This window comes from Achroia grisella, unplaced genomic scaffold, assembly GCF_030625045.1.
Source record: "Achroia grisella isolate CSIRO2021 unplaced genomic scaffold, CSIRO_AGI_Agris_v1 utg402, whole genome shotgun sequence".
NCBI lineage: Eukaryota > Metazoa > Arthropoda > Insecta > Lepidoptera > Pyralidae > Achroia > Achroia grisella.
Window position 1 is genome coordinate 1,112,522 of NW_026712841.1, and position 18,594 is coordinate 1,131,115.

The window sequence follows — 18,594 nt, forward strand, 5'->3', positions numbered from 1 at the left end:
ATTTTCAACTAATGTAAAGTCAAAGTTTTGTGACTGGGCCACGTTTGGTATTTATAAATCTAAGGCTAATCTTTACGAACTTTACGAAAAACGAAGCTATATATCCGATCCCCTATTTCATGAATATGTAAAATTTTATTCGAAAATATTTAAAAGGGTTTGTCAGACAGCTAAGTCTCTCTATTTGGGTAAAATAATAACTAATTATATATAATAACTAAATATATCTAAAGATAAAATAAAAGCCACTTGGAAAGTAATAAATAGCGAAACTGGAAAAGTTATTGTTCAAAATAGCCAAATTGCCAAATTGCGGTCGCGAATACATTCGAATCTTATTTTACTAATATTCCATTAATTACGACACACACTCTAAAACCTTCCCGGTCTGCTGCTGAAACTTTACTAACAGACAATGTTAGCAAATCATCAGCTGTATTTAACTTTAGATACACAACATCAGTAGAAATAACGAAAATATTCAAAAAACTAATTTTTAAAAAAACAGAGGATCTATAGGGTATATCTGTTAAAATACTGGATGGTATAATGGAAATTATTGCGCCGTCTCTTGCTTTTATTTTTAATAAAGGTATAGATGATGGTAAATTTCCTAATATAATGAAAATTAGTAAAATCATACCACTTTTTAAATCTGGAGACAGGACTGATCCAATAAATTATAGAATTATATCTATACTCCCAACGTACAGTAAAATTTTTGAAAAAATAATCCTTATGCAACTTGTCACTTATTTCAATTTAAATAATTTAATTCACAATAGTCAATTCAGTTTTTCCAAAGGTCGTTCAACTACAGACGCAGGTGCAGAGTTGCTCAGACACGTATTTGCTGCATGGGAAAATAAAATGGATGCGATAGGTGTTTTTTGTGACCTGTCTAAGGCTTTTGATTGCGTTGATCATAACACATTATTGAAAAAACTTGCTTTTTATGGCGTCAAAGACAACGCCTTAAATTTAATAAAATCTTATTTATCTGATAGAATACAGAAAGTAAAGGTTAGAAGCGCCACGTCTGACGGGTCACTTGTGCAAATGGGTGTACCTCAAGGATCTATTCTCGGTCCATTTTTATTCCTAGTATACATAAATGATCTCCCATATGCCATGCATAGATGCGGGATAGTGTAATTTGCAGATGATACTTCATTGATTTTTAAACTTAATGGAATGACTAAGTAAGATGCACCAAATGTACAGAATAGTTCTTTTAGTTGTCGGATGCACCATGTACTGGAGGTTATTTTCGTGGGAATAATTTCTATCCATTTTGTGTAAGCGTCTACTATGATGAACAGCTGCTGGCCTGATATGGGTCCAGCAAAATCTATGTGTATACGCTGCCATGGTCCAGATGGCTCCTGATGGTTCCAGTGATGTAGAGGGGCTTTGATTGGCTCGTTTTGTATTAGACGACAACCTCTGCATGATTTAACTATGTTTTCTATGTCTCTGTCGATGTTTTTCCAATATACATAACTTCTTGCAAATAATTTCATTTTTAAGATACCTATGTGTCCGGCGTGTAATTCTTTCAGTATTCGTGGATGTAGAGTGCGGGGAATTACTACTCTATTTCCTTTTATGATGCAGTCATCTTGAAGGGTCACTTCATGGTCTTTAAATCCATGCTGTATTATAGAATTACCACTTTTCAATATATTGAGTAATTTTACTAGTTCTGGGTCATTTTTAGTTTCTCAAGCGTAGCTATTATTTAGGGTTTCGTTCTGTCGAAATGTATTAATACTCTTTCGCTCAGAATTTCTTCTTTAATCTTTTTGAAACTTTCTTCGCATTGTGATGACCAAGTGAATTTGGTACCTGTTTTTAGTAATTTGTACAGCTGGTTCAAAATAGATGCTAAATTCGGTAGGAATTTATTGTAATAGTTTGCCATTCCAAGGATGGTCCGTAATTCGTTTATATTTGTGGGGCGGTCTGCGTCGGTGATGGCTTTGATCTATTCTTTATTTTTGTGTAGACCATCCTTATCTATGTATGGCCGAGATAGTTATACTTCGTTTGAAGAAGTGACATTTGTCTCTATTTACTCGCAGGTTGTTATCTCTTAATTTTTGTAATACTTGTTTCAATCGTTGGAGTAGTTGTTCTTCCGTATTTCCTTGTATAATTATATCATCAAAGAAGCATTTGACACCCGATAAGCCTAAAAACAATTGGTCCATGAAATTTTGCCATAGGCTGGGGGCTACTTTCACTCCAAACATTAATCTGTTTACTTTATATGTGCCTTTCTGTGTACTTAAAGTCTGCATGAGTGCGCTCTCTTCGTCCATCTCCATATTTAGGTATGCTTGTAATAACTTGTGTAATATCAAGTGTACAGAAAAAAATACCTCCGTTCATTTCTGAGAAGATATCTTCAATAATCGGTATTGGGTATTGTTCGTTTTTAATTACTTTATTTAATGTAATTTTGTAATCAGCGCATAGACGTATGGTTCCGTTTGGTTTTACTATGGGTACAATTGGTGTTCCCCAATCGGAATGGTCAATCTTCGTGATTACGCCTTGTGTGCAAAGGCGATCAATTTCTTCTTCGACTTTGGTTTTAAGTGCATAGGGAATTCTTCTCGGTTTTATGAATATTGGTAAGGAGTTTTCAATCAAATGTAAGTGGGTTTTGTAATTAGGAATTTTTCCCAGTTCAGATTTAAGTACGGTAGACTCAAATTCTTCTAATATTTGATCTAATTTTATATGACTTTTATTTATATTTATTGTTCGTATATCCGCTTGGTTACAAGTGTCGAGTTCTTTTATCCAACTCCTACCAAAAATAGGGTCCACGTTCTGATTAATAATATAAAGTTTGCCGTTGAATGCATGATTTCGATACGTACACTTCACGTACACCGCTCCTCATCATCTGCTTCTTCCTTATCCCATTTATTTGGGGTCGGCGTAATATGTTTTTCTCTTCCATTCATCTCTGTTCGCAGTCATTCCGTTATTAACTCCCTTTCTCACCATATCATCTTTCACACAGTCCATCCATCTCTTTTTCGGTCTTCCTCTACCCTTATAACCATCCACATTCATATGTAACACCGTCCTTAGGATGTGATCTTCATTCCTACGCATTACATGCCCATACCACGATAGACGATTACTCTTTAACTTCTCTGACATCGGTGCCACTTTCATACTTCCTCTGATGTATTCATTCTTTATCTTCTTTATCTATCACGTACACCGCTCCTAAAGGTTCAATATTTTCGCCCGTGTTTCAGTTTGTTTTCATTTTAATATTAGTTTTGTAGATTTTTTTGTTTAATTTCAACTTATTACAATATTTAACTAACATTGACGAAAGTGCAGCTCCAGTGTCGAATTCCATTTGAATTTTCTTGGTTTGAATAATTAAAGTAATCATGTATTTCTCGGTCGTTTCGCTTTTAATATAATTTATGTCAGCTAAGCTGTCATTGCTTATATTACTCGTAGTGTCGATTTGGTTTGTTTTTGTTTTACATTGTAGACAGACACGTGCTAGGTGGCCTTCCTTTTGACAATTAGGGCAGATACTTTTGATAGCTCCGCAGTCGTTAGCTTTATGGTCTATCTTACCACAGCGAAAACATTTTCCTTTGAGGTCATGGATAGTAGGATTTATCAACCTTCCTGATATTCGTGCTGTAGAAGATTGATCTGTCATTCTTGATATGGATGGTGTAATCTTATTGATAGAATCCGTGTGATTTCGAGTATCGAAAGTTATTGAAGAGTTTTCATTTTTACTCATTTCTATAGACGTGGCAATTTGATGAATGATGATGAATTTGGCCTTGAGAATTTAGGGGTATCCCTTTCTTGAAGGATTTTAGAGCGAATTTCACCATCTTTTAATACTCTATTAAATTATAAGCATAAAAAGCTCTCTAAGTTCGGTTTTTTGCATTCGTGACATCTGAATTCGCAGTTCGCAGAGATTTTTTTAAGTTCTGACGCATATGTAGTTATAGTTTCGTCGTGTTGCTGTAAACGTGATATGAAAGTATGTTGCATTGCCCAAATACTGGGTTTAGGGTCAATGTAGTTTTCTAAAATCTGTGTAAGTTCCTCAAATTCCATATTTAATGAGTCTTCTGGGGAGCACAAGTCATGTATTCTCTGATGGAGTTCAGGGCGTAGTGTTGAGAGTAATATGTATACTTTCATTTTCGGATCTGTGCTCATGTTTAAAAGAAAGTAAACTGACAACCATTTTACAAAATTTTTAAAGGTTTCGTTATATTGTAGCGGTTAAAAATTCATTTTAAATGGTATCTGGTTAGAATTAGTGCCGGAGCATGTAGGGGTTTCAGTAAATAATGTTGAGCTTAAATAATTATTTGCCGTGACAAAATCTTGAAGTTGAAATGAGTGAAGAGAAATGAGTTGATAAAATCTTTTTTTTGTGTACTAAATTACATAATTTTATTTTCATTCCCAATACCTCAATTTCATACCTGTAAGTATTCGGTTTCTAAATCTTTCTCTTCTGTTTCTTGTTCAATTTCTTTTTGTATTTCTTGAATTTTCTTCATTGTGTCGTTTAACATTTGACACTTCGTATCTAATTCTATTAAGGAGATATTTTCCTGCGTATTTAGGAAGTTTCTATTTTTGTCAACATGCCTCGTAAAGATGCTCTTAACCTTTTGGGTTTTTTTACTTCAGGGTCCCTCATATCATCGCCAATTTGTTATATACAAAATAAGAAATTATTTAGACATTCGTATTCTTTATTTATTTATCGGTTACCTAGACTTACTAGCCTATAACAATAATAAAACACAATGGGGTGCACAAATTCAAAGTCTTGCAGCGAAACTGATTTCAGCAGCTTTTGCCGTGCGTAAGGTTAGACAGTACACTGATACTGATACTGCTGGTCTATTTTAGTTATTTTCATAGTTTACTCTCTTATGGAATATTATTATGGGGAAAAGCGGCAAATATTAAAAATATATTCATATTACAAAAACGTGCCATTCGAGCGATCGACTATATGAAGAGTCGTGACTCATTAAGAGAGAAATTCAAAGAGGCAAATATTCTCACAGTTGCTTCTCAATTTATATATTCAAATATTCTATATGTTCATAAAAATCTTGACTTATTTCCAAAAAACAGCAATATTCATAATATTAATATTAGATTTAAAGATAAACTTGTTATCCCCAAGTATCGTTTAGAAAAAGTCATCTTTTATGGGAATAGGTATAAAAATTTACAATAAGATACCAAAGGATATATTGGAATTACCCTTAAATAAATTCAAAACATCTGCTAAATCATGTTTACTGAACAAGGCCTATTACTCACTAAACGATTACTTGAATGACAAGCGTGAATGGCAATAGTTTTCATGTTCGGGATTTTCATTTAATGTTAGACATAGACACCTATATAAATACCTACGCATTGTAATTAAACTGGCTTTTAAAGTAATTCAATTAAGTTTCTTGCCAGTTCTTCTAATTTGATCTATATACCGAACTGGACGGTAGGGAAAAAAAATTATAATGTAAAAACTTGACGTTCATAAGCGGCTAAAATTTCCTACATGAATAAATGATTTTTGAATTTGAATTTGAAAGTAAATTTTGGTAATTTCATACACTTGAAAAATTATATAATTAATATAAAAGACAAAATATCTCAACATTATTCTATTATGTAGATATACGTATCTGTTTACCATACTAAAATCTTCATGGAAGCGACATGTCTCCTAAACTGTTTGCAGCACAGTTGGAGAACAAAGTTTCCCTTAATAATAGTCAAAGAACTGAAGTTGGCGCGCACCTGTAGTGTGGTAAATTTAATTATACTTGTATCTAAGGCAACGGGTTTTCACCACGTAACCACAATGTTGTTGTATAAAGCTCAAACATAATAAAGAGTACCAACAACACCTAATGTCCTAAAAGCATCGTTGGACATAATCAGCTCGTAAATTGAACAATTTTACGACACCATTCGTCACCTCCTTCATTCCGCCATACAATGTTATATCGACTATAGTAACGTTTAAAATGTTACACGGAATACTTAATATCTCGTATTTAGATGAACTCAAAACAATCTGATTACGGGAAATGGTTCAGAAAATACTCAAGCTTGCCGTTAACGTTGCGAAATTGACTGTTCGTAGCCAAAACTTGAAGTGGGTTACGTACTCTCAATTGCCTCGCCTTTAATACGAACTCATCCCGTTTGCGCATAATTTTGCCATCATTTCGGTCGCATGTTTTGGTGTATCTCGAATTACCTTATACGAGGATTCACTATTTACTGATGAAGTTATTTACATTACCCATTTATTAAAATTTTATTATTTCTTACTACTATCATAATTATTATGCTATTATTGTTGTATAGTGTATATTATTAGGTCTATATAACTTTCTAACGTGACTATGTTCGTATAACCAATATCTCTTTATTGAGTAACCTATTACCGTCTTTCCATGGCGATTGGTAGAGCCGTTAAGGCGGTAAGCAGTAATAAACCAAGAAATAAAAAACAAAGTATTGTTTACATTTGTAAAGAATATTGGGTATTAGCTAGCTAAACTTATAAAAGGTTACTTACAATAATATTTATGAAACTGATAATGAAGTACTGGTCTCGCCAGAATTGTAGTGTATTACAGTTTTGACGACGCGAACTAAAAGTGCAAGGCTTTAAGTCAGCCTTTAAAAGAATTATTGTTGAATATTCTAAATGAAGTCTGTTGAAAAAAAAGAAGATCTGCAATGACTATTGACAATAAGCTGGATCGCAAAACTTGTTTTATTTCATACATTTAGAAGTAAGTAATATATCATAAAGCTTTCGTACCTAAACCTCTATATTTGCTACCTTCTGATATTTTATTTTATCACAAGGTAAATCATAACATATCGTAATACCTACTCACAAAAAACACCATTCAGAGAAAATGATTCCCAATTTCTGAAGTTAGCCGAGCGGTTCGACAAGACAGCGAAATAACTTTTGTGCGCTCATGTCGGGATGTGTTCGAAATAAACCCGGACGTACCGCTTATCTGCCACGGCACAACAAATCTGACGTTATTAACGATTATGTCATTGGGTACATCACCCGCTCTTTTTATGAGGGCTCCCCAGTGAGAGGCCATTGCGGCAATGGAGATCGCCCATTAAGATATAACCTACGCAGAAATTAAATTCAATGGATATGTATAACGTTATGTGGGGTAAGTCGACAGTAACACAACTTGTTACGAAAAATTGACCATTGGCGTCGTTTCAATATGAGGGCGTCTCATATTCTAAATTTTGGCTCGCAAAATGGGATACTCTGTGTATATTCCAATTATCCATATTAGGATTAACAATGCTAAAACGGGTTCATAGTTTTGGCATTTGTTACTACATTTAAATAACATTTAGGTCGAAAGTCAAATGAGAATAATAGTTTTAATTATAACAAAAATTTACTATTCTTCTGCTACTCAAAAAAATATTGAAAACAATATATGTATGTGTTACTGTTATTCACTCGCGCTGTTATTAAAACCTTACAATGATTTTTTTAAGAATATTTGGAGTTACCAACGCGACGTCGGTAGTCTAGCAATTGAGCACGCCTCACTTCCGATGGTCTCTGGTCCTCGTACGGTGCTGTTTGTTTTCATGAATATGATTGATTGTATTCGTATGGATGTTTAGTAATTATATTATACACGTATTTTCAAACAATATATATCTAGTCTTCATAATTCAAACTTTGCTTACCTTGGGAAGTAAATGGCGTAATCCACATATACATGGTTATTAATATTATGAAGCAAACTTATCTGTCAAATACTATTTCCTCGAACTATGAATAAATGTACGTTATAATTTTATTACACATTAAATGGACAAAAATCACCTGAGTATGTAAAATAATGCAATTGTATTCTCTCTATTCCGTTTTTTGCCTTTTATGTAATGAATATGGAGCTCACTGCACGCTCAAGTATGCAGGCGCAAGCTTGCATTTTTTCGTTGAAAGCTGGGATTCATCAATTTCAAATGCCGATCGACTGCACTACGTTTGCATTTAATACTGAATATTCATATTGTATCCAACTCACACTATTTAAAAAAAACAGATTCATCTTTATTGAACGAGAATAGTGGCTTGTAGAAAATAGTATAATGTTAACCTGGAGACAATGATTGCAATAACAGACCCACAATGATGTAGATATTCGGCTTTACAATTCTCATACAGCTGTGCATTCACAAGTGTACATTTTGCCACCGTACCAACTCAGCCGTGTAATGTGAATTCAGGCGAATAAATAATGGTAATCCTAACACAAACAAATTTTCCGTTTAATTTTAGAAACTCTTTAAAGTTTCTCAAGTTTCTCTCTCAAGTTTTTTCTATTTTATATTAATTCTATACCATACACTATGCCTGCTTGCCTATGCCGATAAGGACCATAGTATTTGATTTTAAAATAGTCAAGGATTCAAAGTATATAATGTACAAAGTAAATATACATGATGTTAAAGAACACAGATACTACCTTAGTTTCTTATGAAGCACTAAAAATAAATAGCAAATCGTTATGAAGAATAGATCGGAGAAGACCTCGAACTCCTTTGTGCGATTTCCGTAGAAATTGCGGCAATAGCAGGGTCTGATTGCATTAGTCTGCTCCGATCCATTTTGAGGGCGTTAAGTGAATGGTCTTTAAGTCTGATGTGACTTTTTATTGCCTTATCTTACAAAGTTAATGGATTACCTAGTTAATGATTCTTTCGGTAAGAAAATATTAATGAGCTTAATTGTGAGCCCTTTTTGTAATTGACATTGGAAAAATAAGAAATTAATTAAACTAAATTGAAATAAGGCTGTTTTGTTTATCTAATATCTAACATTTTATACTTCATAGCAAACTTTATCTATTGGATTTAATAATAAATAATAAAGGAGAATTTGAATTCTATTTACCGAGACAACGATGGTATATAGGGTGGAATAGTCTTCCAGCGGAAACCACAAAGTCAATTGTCAGGACCATAGATCGTAGCACTAGAAAGGTGATCAGCCTTATTAAATAAGCGCGTTACACACAATGAAGTCTAAATATGCCTTTGAAAACAGTAATTACCAAAATCATGTTACAAATGTCTCTAACAAATAATTATAAATAGCAAATTAATATAAAAAAATCGTTATTTTGAATAAATGACGTATCTAACGAACGGAAATTAAAATACCATATGATGTAATCGCCAAAGACTATTATGTATATTAATTATATATAATATGTATATATTATATTTAATAACATATTTATTACATATATTGTATCAGACAAATAGATATCTGTGTGTGTGTATGAGTGATGTACAGATACATCGTTATAGATGTATTCATTGTTAACCAGATACAATATAGAAATGAGCGCGAAGCCTTAATGTCTGTAGTTTATCTCCAACGTTACACAACATATTTATCTTCTAAATTGGGTCTTGGCTTTTGAAATGACAATAATAGAATGGAACTCTCTCGTTCGCCGTCTACGAAATTTACGCAAGTATACTGTGGTTGTACTAAAGAAACTCTTAGCAGCTAGAAAATGGTTTGCGGGATGCCACGAATTTCGTTTTCAATTGCATTCCGCTCCATTATAACCAACTTCAGAAAGGAGATGGCTACTAATTCTTTCTTTTTATTATGTGCTAACTAGTGATTATACAGGACACCATGTTCTTTTTTTTAATTAAATAATTGCCAATGTACAGCGTCAAGATACAATTTATTTTCATGACAAATTTCATTCAGATCCCTGCTGATGAAAAAGTAATGAACAGACAAACTTTTTCATTTATAATTTTAGTGTGTTCGTAGTAAATTATGTATAGATATCTGTATTTTTTTTATTATCTTACATTACGTTATATTGATATATTTTTTATATAAAGTTTTGACACAATTGAAAACAGTATTATTTTTAGAAGGACCTATCGTACTTTTATACATTTCTCAAGAATTTCAACTGTCTTTAAGAAATATGTATTATGTAGCGTATAAAATAACAATATAAATTTTGATTTCATATCTTATTTCTTCAAGGAATCGATCGAAGGAGGCAATCAAATTTGTTTCAGAAAAAAAGCCGAGTTCAATCTTGAGAAAATTATACCTACAGGAAAAATCAGTTCCGGAGTTTGAGATGATGTAGCGCAACTTATACAAAAAATACTTCTTTGTGTTGAGAACTTCATGTTTCGAAAATACATTACCAAACTGTCATCGGAGGAGCCCGCAGCGGGACAAACACCCAGTCTTCGAAAGAATATATAAATACTTAATGTAGAATGAGTCTAATAAATAATGAAAATGGACCCATACATATACATATACTATACATCACCCGTAAATGTTGTTATTACCCTACTTCCCCAGAATATTGGAAAATATTAAAATCCTTTGGCCCGTATTAAAATATAACTGTGAAGGGAACAAACCGAAAAATTATTATAATGCGAACAAATTGATGCACCAATAGAATATCAAATATAATTCGGGATGTTATGTTATGATATTTAATATTAATTAAATTAAGAGTACCATAGCCTTTGTATGATGTAAATCCTTTTTCTGATCGATACTGCGGTCATAAACCCAAAACGTAATCTGAGAGATAGGTTACCCCCGCTAGGTTGGAATTATATACAAAATATCTGTATAAATATGTTTCTAAGGGAATGTATTATTCTTCGGTAAGTTAGTAAATTTCAAAAATTTCAAATTTCTAAATAAAAGACATACAAACCTAAAATAAATTTGATTTTCTAGGAATAATATTTTATTGAATTGTGATCTTATCTCGAAATTCTCAGAAATAAAAGGTTTATATTGCTTCTTGCAAACATAAATTTCTTAGAACTCGTAGAATTTTGAAAATTCGACGTAAAAGTCATATCTTTATCATATCATATCTCATATATGTATCTTTTTCAGCTTGCTATATACGAGTATTTTTGTAAAAGCGTCATTACGACTGTTTAGCATTTGCATGCCACAAATACCACACAATGTAAGGGCGTATTGTCTTAATCCGACCTTCCTAGTGGGCGTGGAGTAATAAATCATATGAGTGGAGATGAGTGTCATGACTGCCTGGTAAATATCTAAATTATAAACTCGACGTATCACCCTCGTAATGGATACCAGCGCTGATTGATTACCTTACGGTGTAATAGTTGTCACTTACTATCGGTTGTAAGGACAGAATCCCCAATAAAAGCCTTTTAAGGACAAGTCTGTAGCATACATCTTGGTATATATAATATAACAAATCTACAATTATTAACTAATATTCATACATTTAACTTAAAAATGCTAATACGAAGTAAATGATTCTATAAAACTATTACCAAGTAGTGTATATAGTAACTGATTTCAGCAACTTTATAAAAGTTAATATACTCGGGATGCTATTTATATTTATACAACATTTCATTACTATCCGTTTTGCCTTTTAGTCGTGAAAATGTAGCAGATACACTTTCGCATTTATAGTACTAAGTATAGATAAGAATATAATACTTTACGCAGACATCATGAAAGCGTATGAATAATCTATAACAGAAGATGAAAAATCTATTTTATCAGCATGAGGTTACGACGTACCCAAAATACGCACTGCTGACTGACCACATTCTATTGTTGCGTACGAAAAAAATATTGTCAATAAATTAGTATAAAAAAAATATATTGGAAATATGATTAATTTCGGTTCCATTTGTCATAATTGCTATCTCAACAAATCCAATTGATTTGTATGAGTTTATAAACGTGAACCGTAAACGATTTTTCATAATTTATTTCTGTCTTGGCAATTAAGTTTCATGGCCGTAATTTTTTATGATTACTCAAATACAGTTACCAGCGTTTTAGATATTTGTTCATAAAATAAATCATTCAGAAAAGAATAAATATGTTTATATATATGTATATGTATGTACATATAAATCAGATGAGGTTATCCGAAGAAAGGTCTACAGTGTCTTACTGTATTTTCTGTTGCTAATTAAAAAAATGCGATACATACACACAAAAATATACAGTAGAATTTGAGAACCACTCTTTTATGAAACTGGAACAAATAGACTTAATTGCTTTTTTTCTTTCTTTTTCTTGTTACATTTTACAATATTAGTTGGGTCAGGGTAGAACACCTAATGAAATTTTATGACCTGACGGTTTATAACTGAAGGTCTTTGGACCCTAGTTGAACTTTCTAACACGTTGTTTTATGTTCAGACCCGTTTAGCGTCCAGAGTTATCAATACATAACAGTTGCATGAAAATATATATACTTGTAGTACTTTAGTAAATTTCAAAATTCTATGCGCGTACCATTTTTATGTGACCACGTTTAATTTTCTCTTCGTCATTTTCGACGACTTCTTCTCAAATAGAATCCATTCTTTTTATTAAATCATAGATAAATATGTCAGTTTGTGTTAATATTTTAATCAATCACAAACATAATTGTCACACCTTCTCTTAGTCCTGGAAACTTTGCCTTTATGAGGACATATTAAAAGATAACTGAAAATTATTTCAATGGTCTTCAAAATTTCCCATGATGATGAGATGCACATGCTAAGTCTTAGGTACAAATATTCTTATACCTTAGTATACAGATTATTAGTATACAATAATATTTTAATTCCTTCTAGCTAAACTAAGAACATTTATTAAAATAATACTGTTGTCATTATGGGCAATTATGATAGTATTATACTGAGAATATACTATACAGCAGTAATTTTATGTAATTTGAGACTAATATAAGTAGACACCAAAAAATCTAATTGTAAATGTTGTTGTTATTATAAACAAAATAGTAAACCACAGACTTCATTCCAGTTAGGTACATGTAGACAAATAACGTAATTTTCGAAGGCAGTTGGAAAATAATCGATATAATATATTCAATATAAGCATCACACATAAAACCCTATTTGAAATAATAATGCCCAAATTTATTTAACAATTGATTGCCCGTATACCCAACTGTAATTAAATGACAAACAAGTAATCAATTTTATAATTACCACAAATCGTTTTATCATTTAATGCTGGTGGGAATGATATCTACAATCGTTAATTATGTATTAAATTAGTTCATATTACCTAAATTTATATCACATTAACGAAAATTTCATTTAATACCGCAATGATTGTTCTCGTGATTGATTACCACCATTACAATGGAAATAAGCTACGAATCATTAACTTCTCGTTTTACAGTAAGAGCAATTTCCAAGCCAATAATCGGGTATTTCACATCTGGCATCTGAATTCTTTATTCAAGTCATTCGCAAAGAACAGTTTTTAAAAAGATAGGGGAGATATTAAACTTCGGAATCGGTGACTATTGTTCGTATATAGGAAGGAACAATAAAACTAGTTCTCGTCCCGTCGGCACATAGGTATTTTCTTCCAGAGCTCGCCGATATTAGTTCTTGATAGTTGTACCTATTGTATACTTGAACTCATGGAAACGGAAATTGACAAACAAAATTGTAATTTTTTTGTAAATTTCTCAATACATTACGGCTCAGTACATTTGCTGTATTAGTATATATACTTCAGATAATTTACAATGCCAATTTTTGTTTAATGAACCTAATCGCTCGATTTCAACATAAAATAACCTTTAACCATCTCACCAAGAGAATTTTTGTGCTTCAGTAGCAATTATTAACTACACTATATTATATACCATAACAATTACACCATTCTGGGATAAGCCGTCGCGCCGATAGTACCATGGGCTGTAATTCAATCAGTGATTAAGGCCTGATCTTAACAAGTCATTCCGCTCTAGTTGATTCACAGAATTCTAATATACTGTGGTATGTACTCTCAGTATGCATCCTGATGTAATTTAACGAGAATAACTCAAACATATACAACATATACGACGTAAATACTTTATACTGGCCTCGATCTCATTACTCGACCTTTTTAATGAGTGCAAATTAATTTAATATGAAGATTGCAATAGTTTATTTGACAATAATAGTAGTAACTAGTTCTCAGTAAGATTTGTAATAGATCATTATAATAGATTTTTCTTTTACAGGAATGGCGATGGAAAATGATAGAGGTGACCAATGACAGCCTGTCCCCGCCGCGAGCGATGACCCTGCAACGCGCTGGGGGTCGTCCGGGACCCGCGGCGGCGGGGCCCGCCCTGTGTGACGCGCCCCACAATCCACCCCTAATGCCATATTTTATAGAAAATTTCACGCTTATTAGGCTATGTCTACAATCTCTACGGGTGATATCATATTTATATCAAAATGCCAACACCTACATCCCGCGAGTGCGCGCGAACTTAAATTTTTCAAAGCGTCCTCTAGTCAAATTAAAAGCTGCTGTGAGTAATGTATTTAGTTTTCGAACTAGGACAGTGTACTGTGATGTTAAATCATTATTAGTGAAAACGTTAGTGCAATTATTCGTTGTTGCCAAGTGGGTTGTGCTTGTGTCTGTGGGGCGAATGCGATGGAGTGGAAGACGAGGCGGAGGGAGCAGGCGGGCGCGGGCGCTGCTCCTGCTGTGGTTGAGCGGTTACAGCCGATACAGTGAGGGTAGACGGGACAACGACTTACACATTGGAGGAATCTTTCCCATGGAAGGTGAAGGTGGCTGGCAAGGAGGCCAAGCGTGCATGCCTGCCGCGGAACTCGCACTGGCCGATGTCAATGCACGATCAGATTTATTATCTGGCTTCAAGTTGCTACTGCACAGCAATGATAGTAAGGTAAATATATACAATTTATTATTTTAGAACAATTCTGTAAAGTTAAATTAACCAGTGTCTTCAAATTTAGCGAGCTAACAACTCGCAAGAGGGGTGGGTATAATTAAGGAAACGGACCCTTGTGAATCTAGGGGTGATTTAATAAGAGGTTCAAGTGGTACCTATTCTGTAATTTTTATATCTAATATCTAAAGCTTTTTACATGATTAAATTTAAGAAATTATTGTTCATGTAATATGATTTATCTATTTATATTATTACGTAACAAATTCCACATTCGCGTGTAAAATTAATTTACTTTGAAATCAAGTTAAACTGAATTACAACATATTATAATTAGGTTTAAGTAACATTAACTGTCACAGGAGACTCCCCATGAAAACGTCAATTATAAATTTCACTCAACATAATGTGCATAACATGTCGCCGCTCGTCGGAGTGACAAGCACCTAATCCATTAAGTTTGAAAATCAAGCCGACTGCGGACCCATAATTAACAAAAAGGGTTCGTTATCCGACGGACCAAGTCCGCTCATAAATCTAAATGAACTAAAATCATAGGCTTATAATATTGCAACCAAGAGGGTGAACCTGACGTTCGATTCAATTATTGAGAATTTATGAATGGCTCACGGAAGAAAATTTTATTTGATAGAATTTCCGAGCCGGTCCGCGGGTAATTTCCTACTTTATCGATTTATATTCAGGGACAAATCGACGATTTCATTCACTTTGATATTGATAACGTGGTGATTATGGACAAAAATGCTGAAAGGGATCTGATAATATAATGGAATAAGAATTAAGATGAAAAACCGCACAAATTACAGAAATTATTTACAATGTTGAATTGTAATTTAACTAAATTATACTTAAATTGATAAAATATATGTATACATTGTTTTTCAGTAGCTGAGATGAAGGTGTATTAGTTTATTTTGCTTGTATTAATTAACTGTAGGTGTATCAATTACTATTACAATTATTATATTCTTAACTTATATATCAGGTAATTCTAATTAATGTCAATCAAATAATTTATGTTCTAAGGAGAACATAAATTTTGTTGACACAGATTGAAACGAATTTATAGAGTAAATATGCATTAAGTAATGTTAGCATTGTTAGTTAGAGAAACAAGTAGGTAAAATAATTAACATTAAGACGTATCTAAAACTAATATACATATGTGAAACTGATGTACTACTACTAGATGTACGTACACTAAAAATATTATTATTTTATTCATTAAATTGTTTATATAATAATTGTGGTATACAATAAATTAAATTTTCAACTAGTATTATATTTCTAAATAATGTTGTCTAATACATAAAAATAAATTACATCCCTCAAGATTTCGAATATACCTTGTCGGCCGCAAAATTTATACCATAAATTCACGGTAACGTAATCTATAGATGTTCTTATTTAGAAGTTACGTGTTACATGTAGGTTTAATTAAACCTAGCCTTATTGCGTCCTGTTTCATAAAGAATTATTACATTTCTAATTAAATTTTTACATCGCTGATGTGGTACAGATATTAACAGGCATATATAAATTAACATAATTATTATTGAATAGGTTTACCTCCTTTAGGAATTGCTTAGTTTTTAACCAATAGATAACGTAAATCCAGAACTTCAAAAAGAGAATATGCAGAATAAGCTCATATTTTTGGTTAGTACTAGATGTAATATTATGTTATCTGTGGAACTAGCTTTCAACTAGCACCAAACGTTCAACACCGGAGTTGTATGTTGAGGGTTGTTAAATCAGTAGATCAGCCTTTCACCCATCAAGTACAGACTGTAGTCTGCATAAAGGACTTATTTTTATGGTTTCTAATACCATACATATGAAACGGAATATGGTTTTATTTTAAGTAAGACTCGATATCTCAGTCTCATTACGAATACATCAGCTGACGTCATCGTAAGCTATATATAATGGATCATAGAGAAATTGATATAATTATTATGGCTTGTATATATTGTAGTGTCAATTTATATTTCTGATTGACGCTGTGATTCAGGGAATATGGATATCAAACCAAAAAATATCCCGAGAGTTGGCTGTAAGCCTGTCCCCTGTTCGTTGAATTCACATATATACTCAGTTATATGTAGGCATGTCAAGGCCTGCGTTCACTATAGCATCGACAACTGTCAATGCCTCTGACTACCCCATCTAAGTTAACAGTCGTGACGGCGTGTTATGTGTTATTTAATTTGTTTTATTTACACATAGAACGCATAGCGCATATCTATTCTACGCAGAGAAATGAAAATGAAATATGTTATATAGCATTTGAATTCTTATATGTGAAAAACGACCTCCGTCACAATTGACATCTAGGTATTAGATTGTATTGACCCACGGGATGGGGCGATCAAGCAGCGATCAGAGGGAAATAAATAGAAAATTAATTTATATGCTAAAAAGGTTCAGGGTGGGAACGAAAATGCCACACAAATAAGAATGTGTGTTGTTTTATCCATAAAAATCACAACGAAATAGGGTTAAAATTGATTACTATATTGGAATTATGATACAACCACGTTTTCCTTAGTATGTAGTAAGGTAATATATGAAACTCATAATTGTATAATACCATATTCTGTAAATTTAGTGATCACGCTAACTTCAAATAACTTGGAGTAAGCTGCTGTTTTTCGTATGTATGTAAATCAAGATAGATATTTTATCTTACAAATATTATAAACGCAAAAGTTCGTGAATATGGAAAAATGGGATGGATATTTCTTATTCTTTGACATCAAAACTACTAAACGTATTTTGATGAAACTTTACAGTAATATAGCTTATACATCAGAATATTATCTACAGAGTATAAATTTCACGCGGGTGAAATACGGGCAAAATACTAAAATGGTATAATTATAACATACCTATAACAATGAATTTTTGTAACCGTCATCTATGATATAACAACGTACCTCCGAAATAAATTAGGCAAATTCTGTTGAAAGTTCACATTAATTGTAAAGGGTCACGTTTTACTCAACACCAGTATAAATCAACATTATTTGCATAGTCCTAATTTGTCCTTTTTTTCAACGACAACAATCCATTTGCTCCATTGTCTTGAAAAATTACGTACCTTTTTGTCACGACTACGAAAGTGCAGGTCAGAATGGACCCAGCTTAATATTGGTAATTTTCAAAGCCGTTAGTGCAATGTCAGTCTCATACTAGTTACATGAATAAAGTTTCTGATATTATTTTACTGACACAATAGCTATAAATTTCCCGAACAACATTTATAACAGTAAATATAATAACAGACGTGATCCATCAGCTCATCAAAATTTTGACGTAATTATAATAAATGTAACAAAACTGTAATTATAAAATGTTGGATGTAACGAATACATAATGTATCTGGTATTTCAACAAGTATTATGTTGATTTACATAAAATTAAATTAATTAATGATCCGACTCTCTTCTACAAAAAAATGTTTCAGCAAAGTCAGCTGACATTTACATGCATTCTTTATACTTACATATATATCAGATTTCAGATGCTTTATCGTAATCGTATCAAGTATCTGAATTACTTTACAAAGTAACATTCAAGTTACTCATGCACAAAATATATTTTTAATTACTGAATATCTGACGAACACCACTTATTGTATTTTTTAAATTTGTATATCGAATATTCGTAAAATACTATTTCATGATTATTATAATTAAAAAGATAGTATTTA

General features: G+C 32.4%; 1 protein-coding gene across 2 annotated transcripts in view; it reads left to right on the forward strand.

Moving 5' to 3' along the window:
• LOC131844192 (gamma-aminobutyric acid type B receptor subunit 1) overlaps positions 1-18,594 on the forward strand; it is a 164,058-nt gene that overhangs the window by 96,866 nt on the left and 48,598 nt on the right. For both annotated transcript variants that reach the window (XM_059193004.1, XM_059193002.1), the window contains exon 2: positions 14,172-14,855. In XM_059193004.1, the coding sequence (XP_059048987.1) occupies positions 14,187-14,855 (669 nt within the window). In that variant the 5' untranslated portion in view covers positions 14,172-14,186. The remainder of the gene's footprint in view (positions 1-14,171; positions 14,856-18,594) is intronic.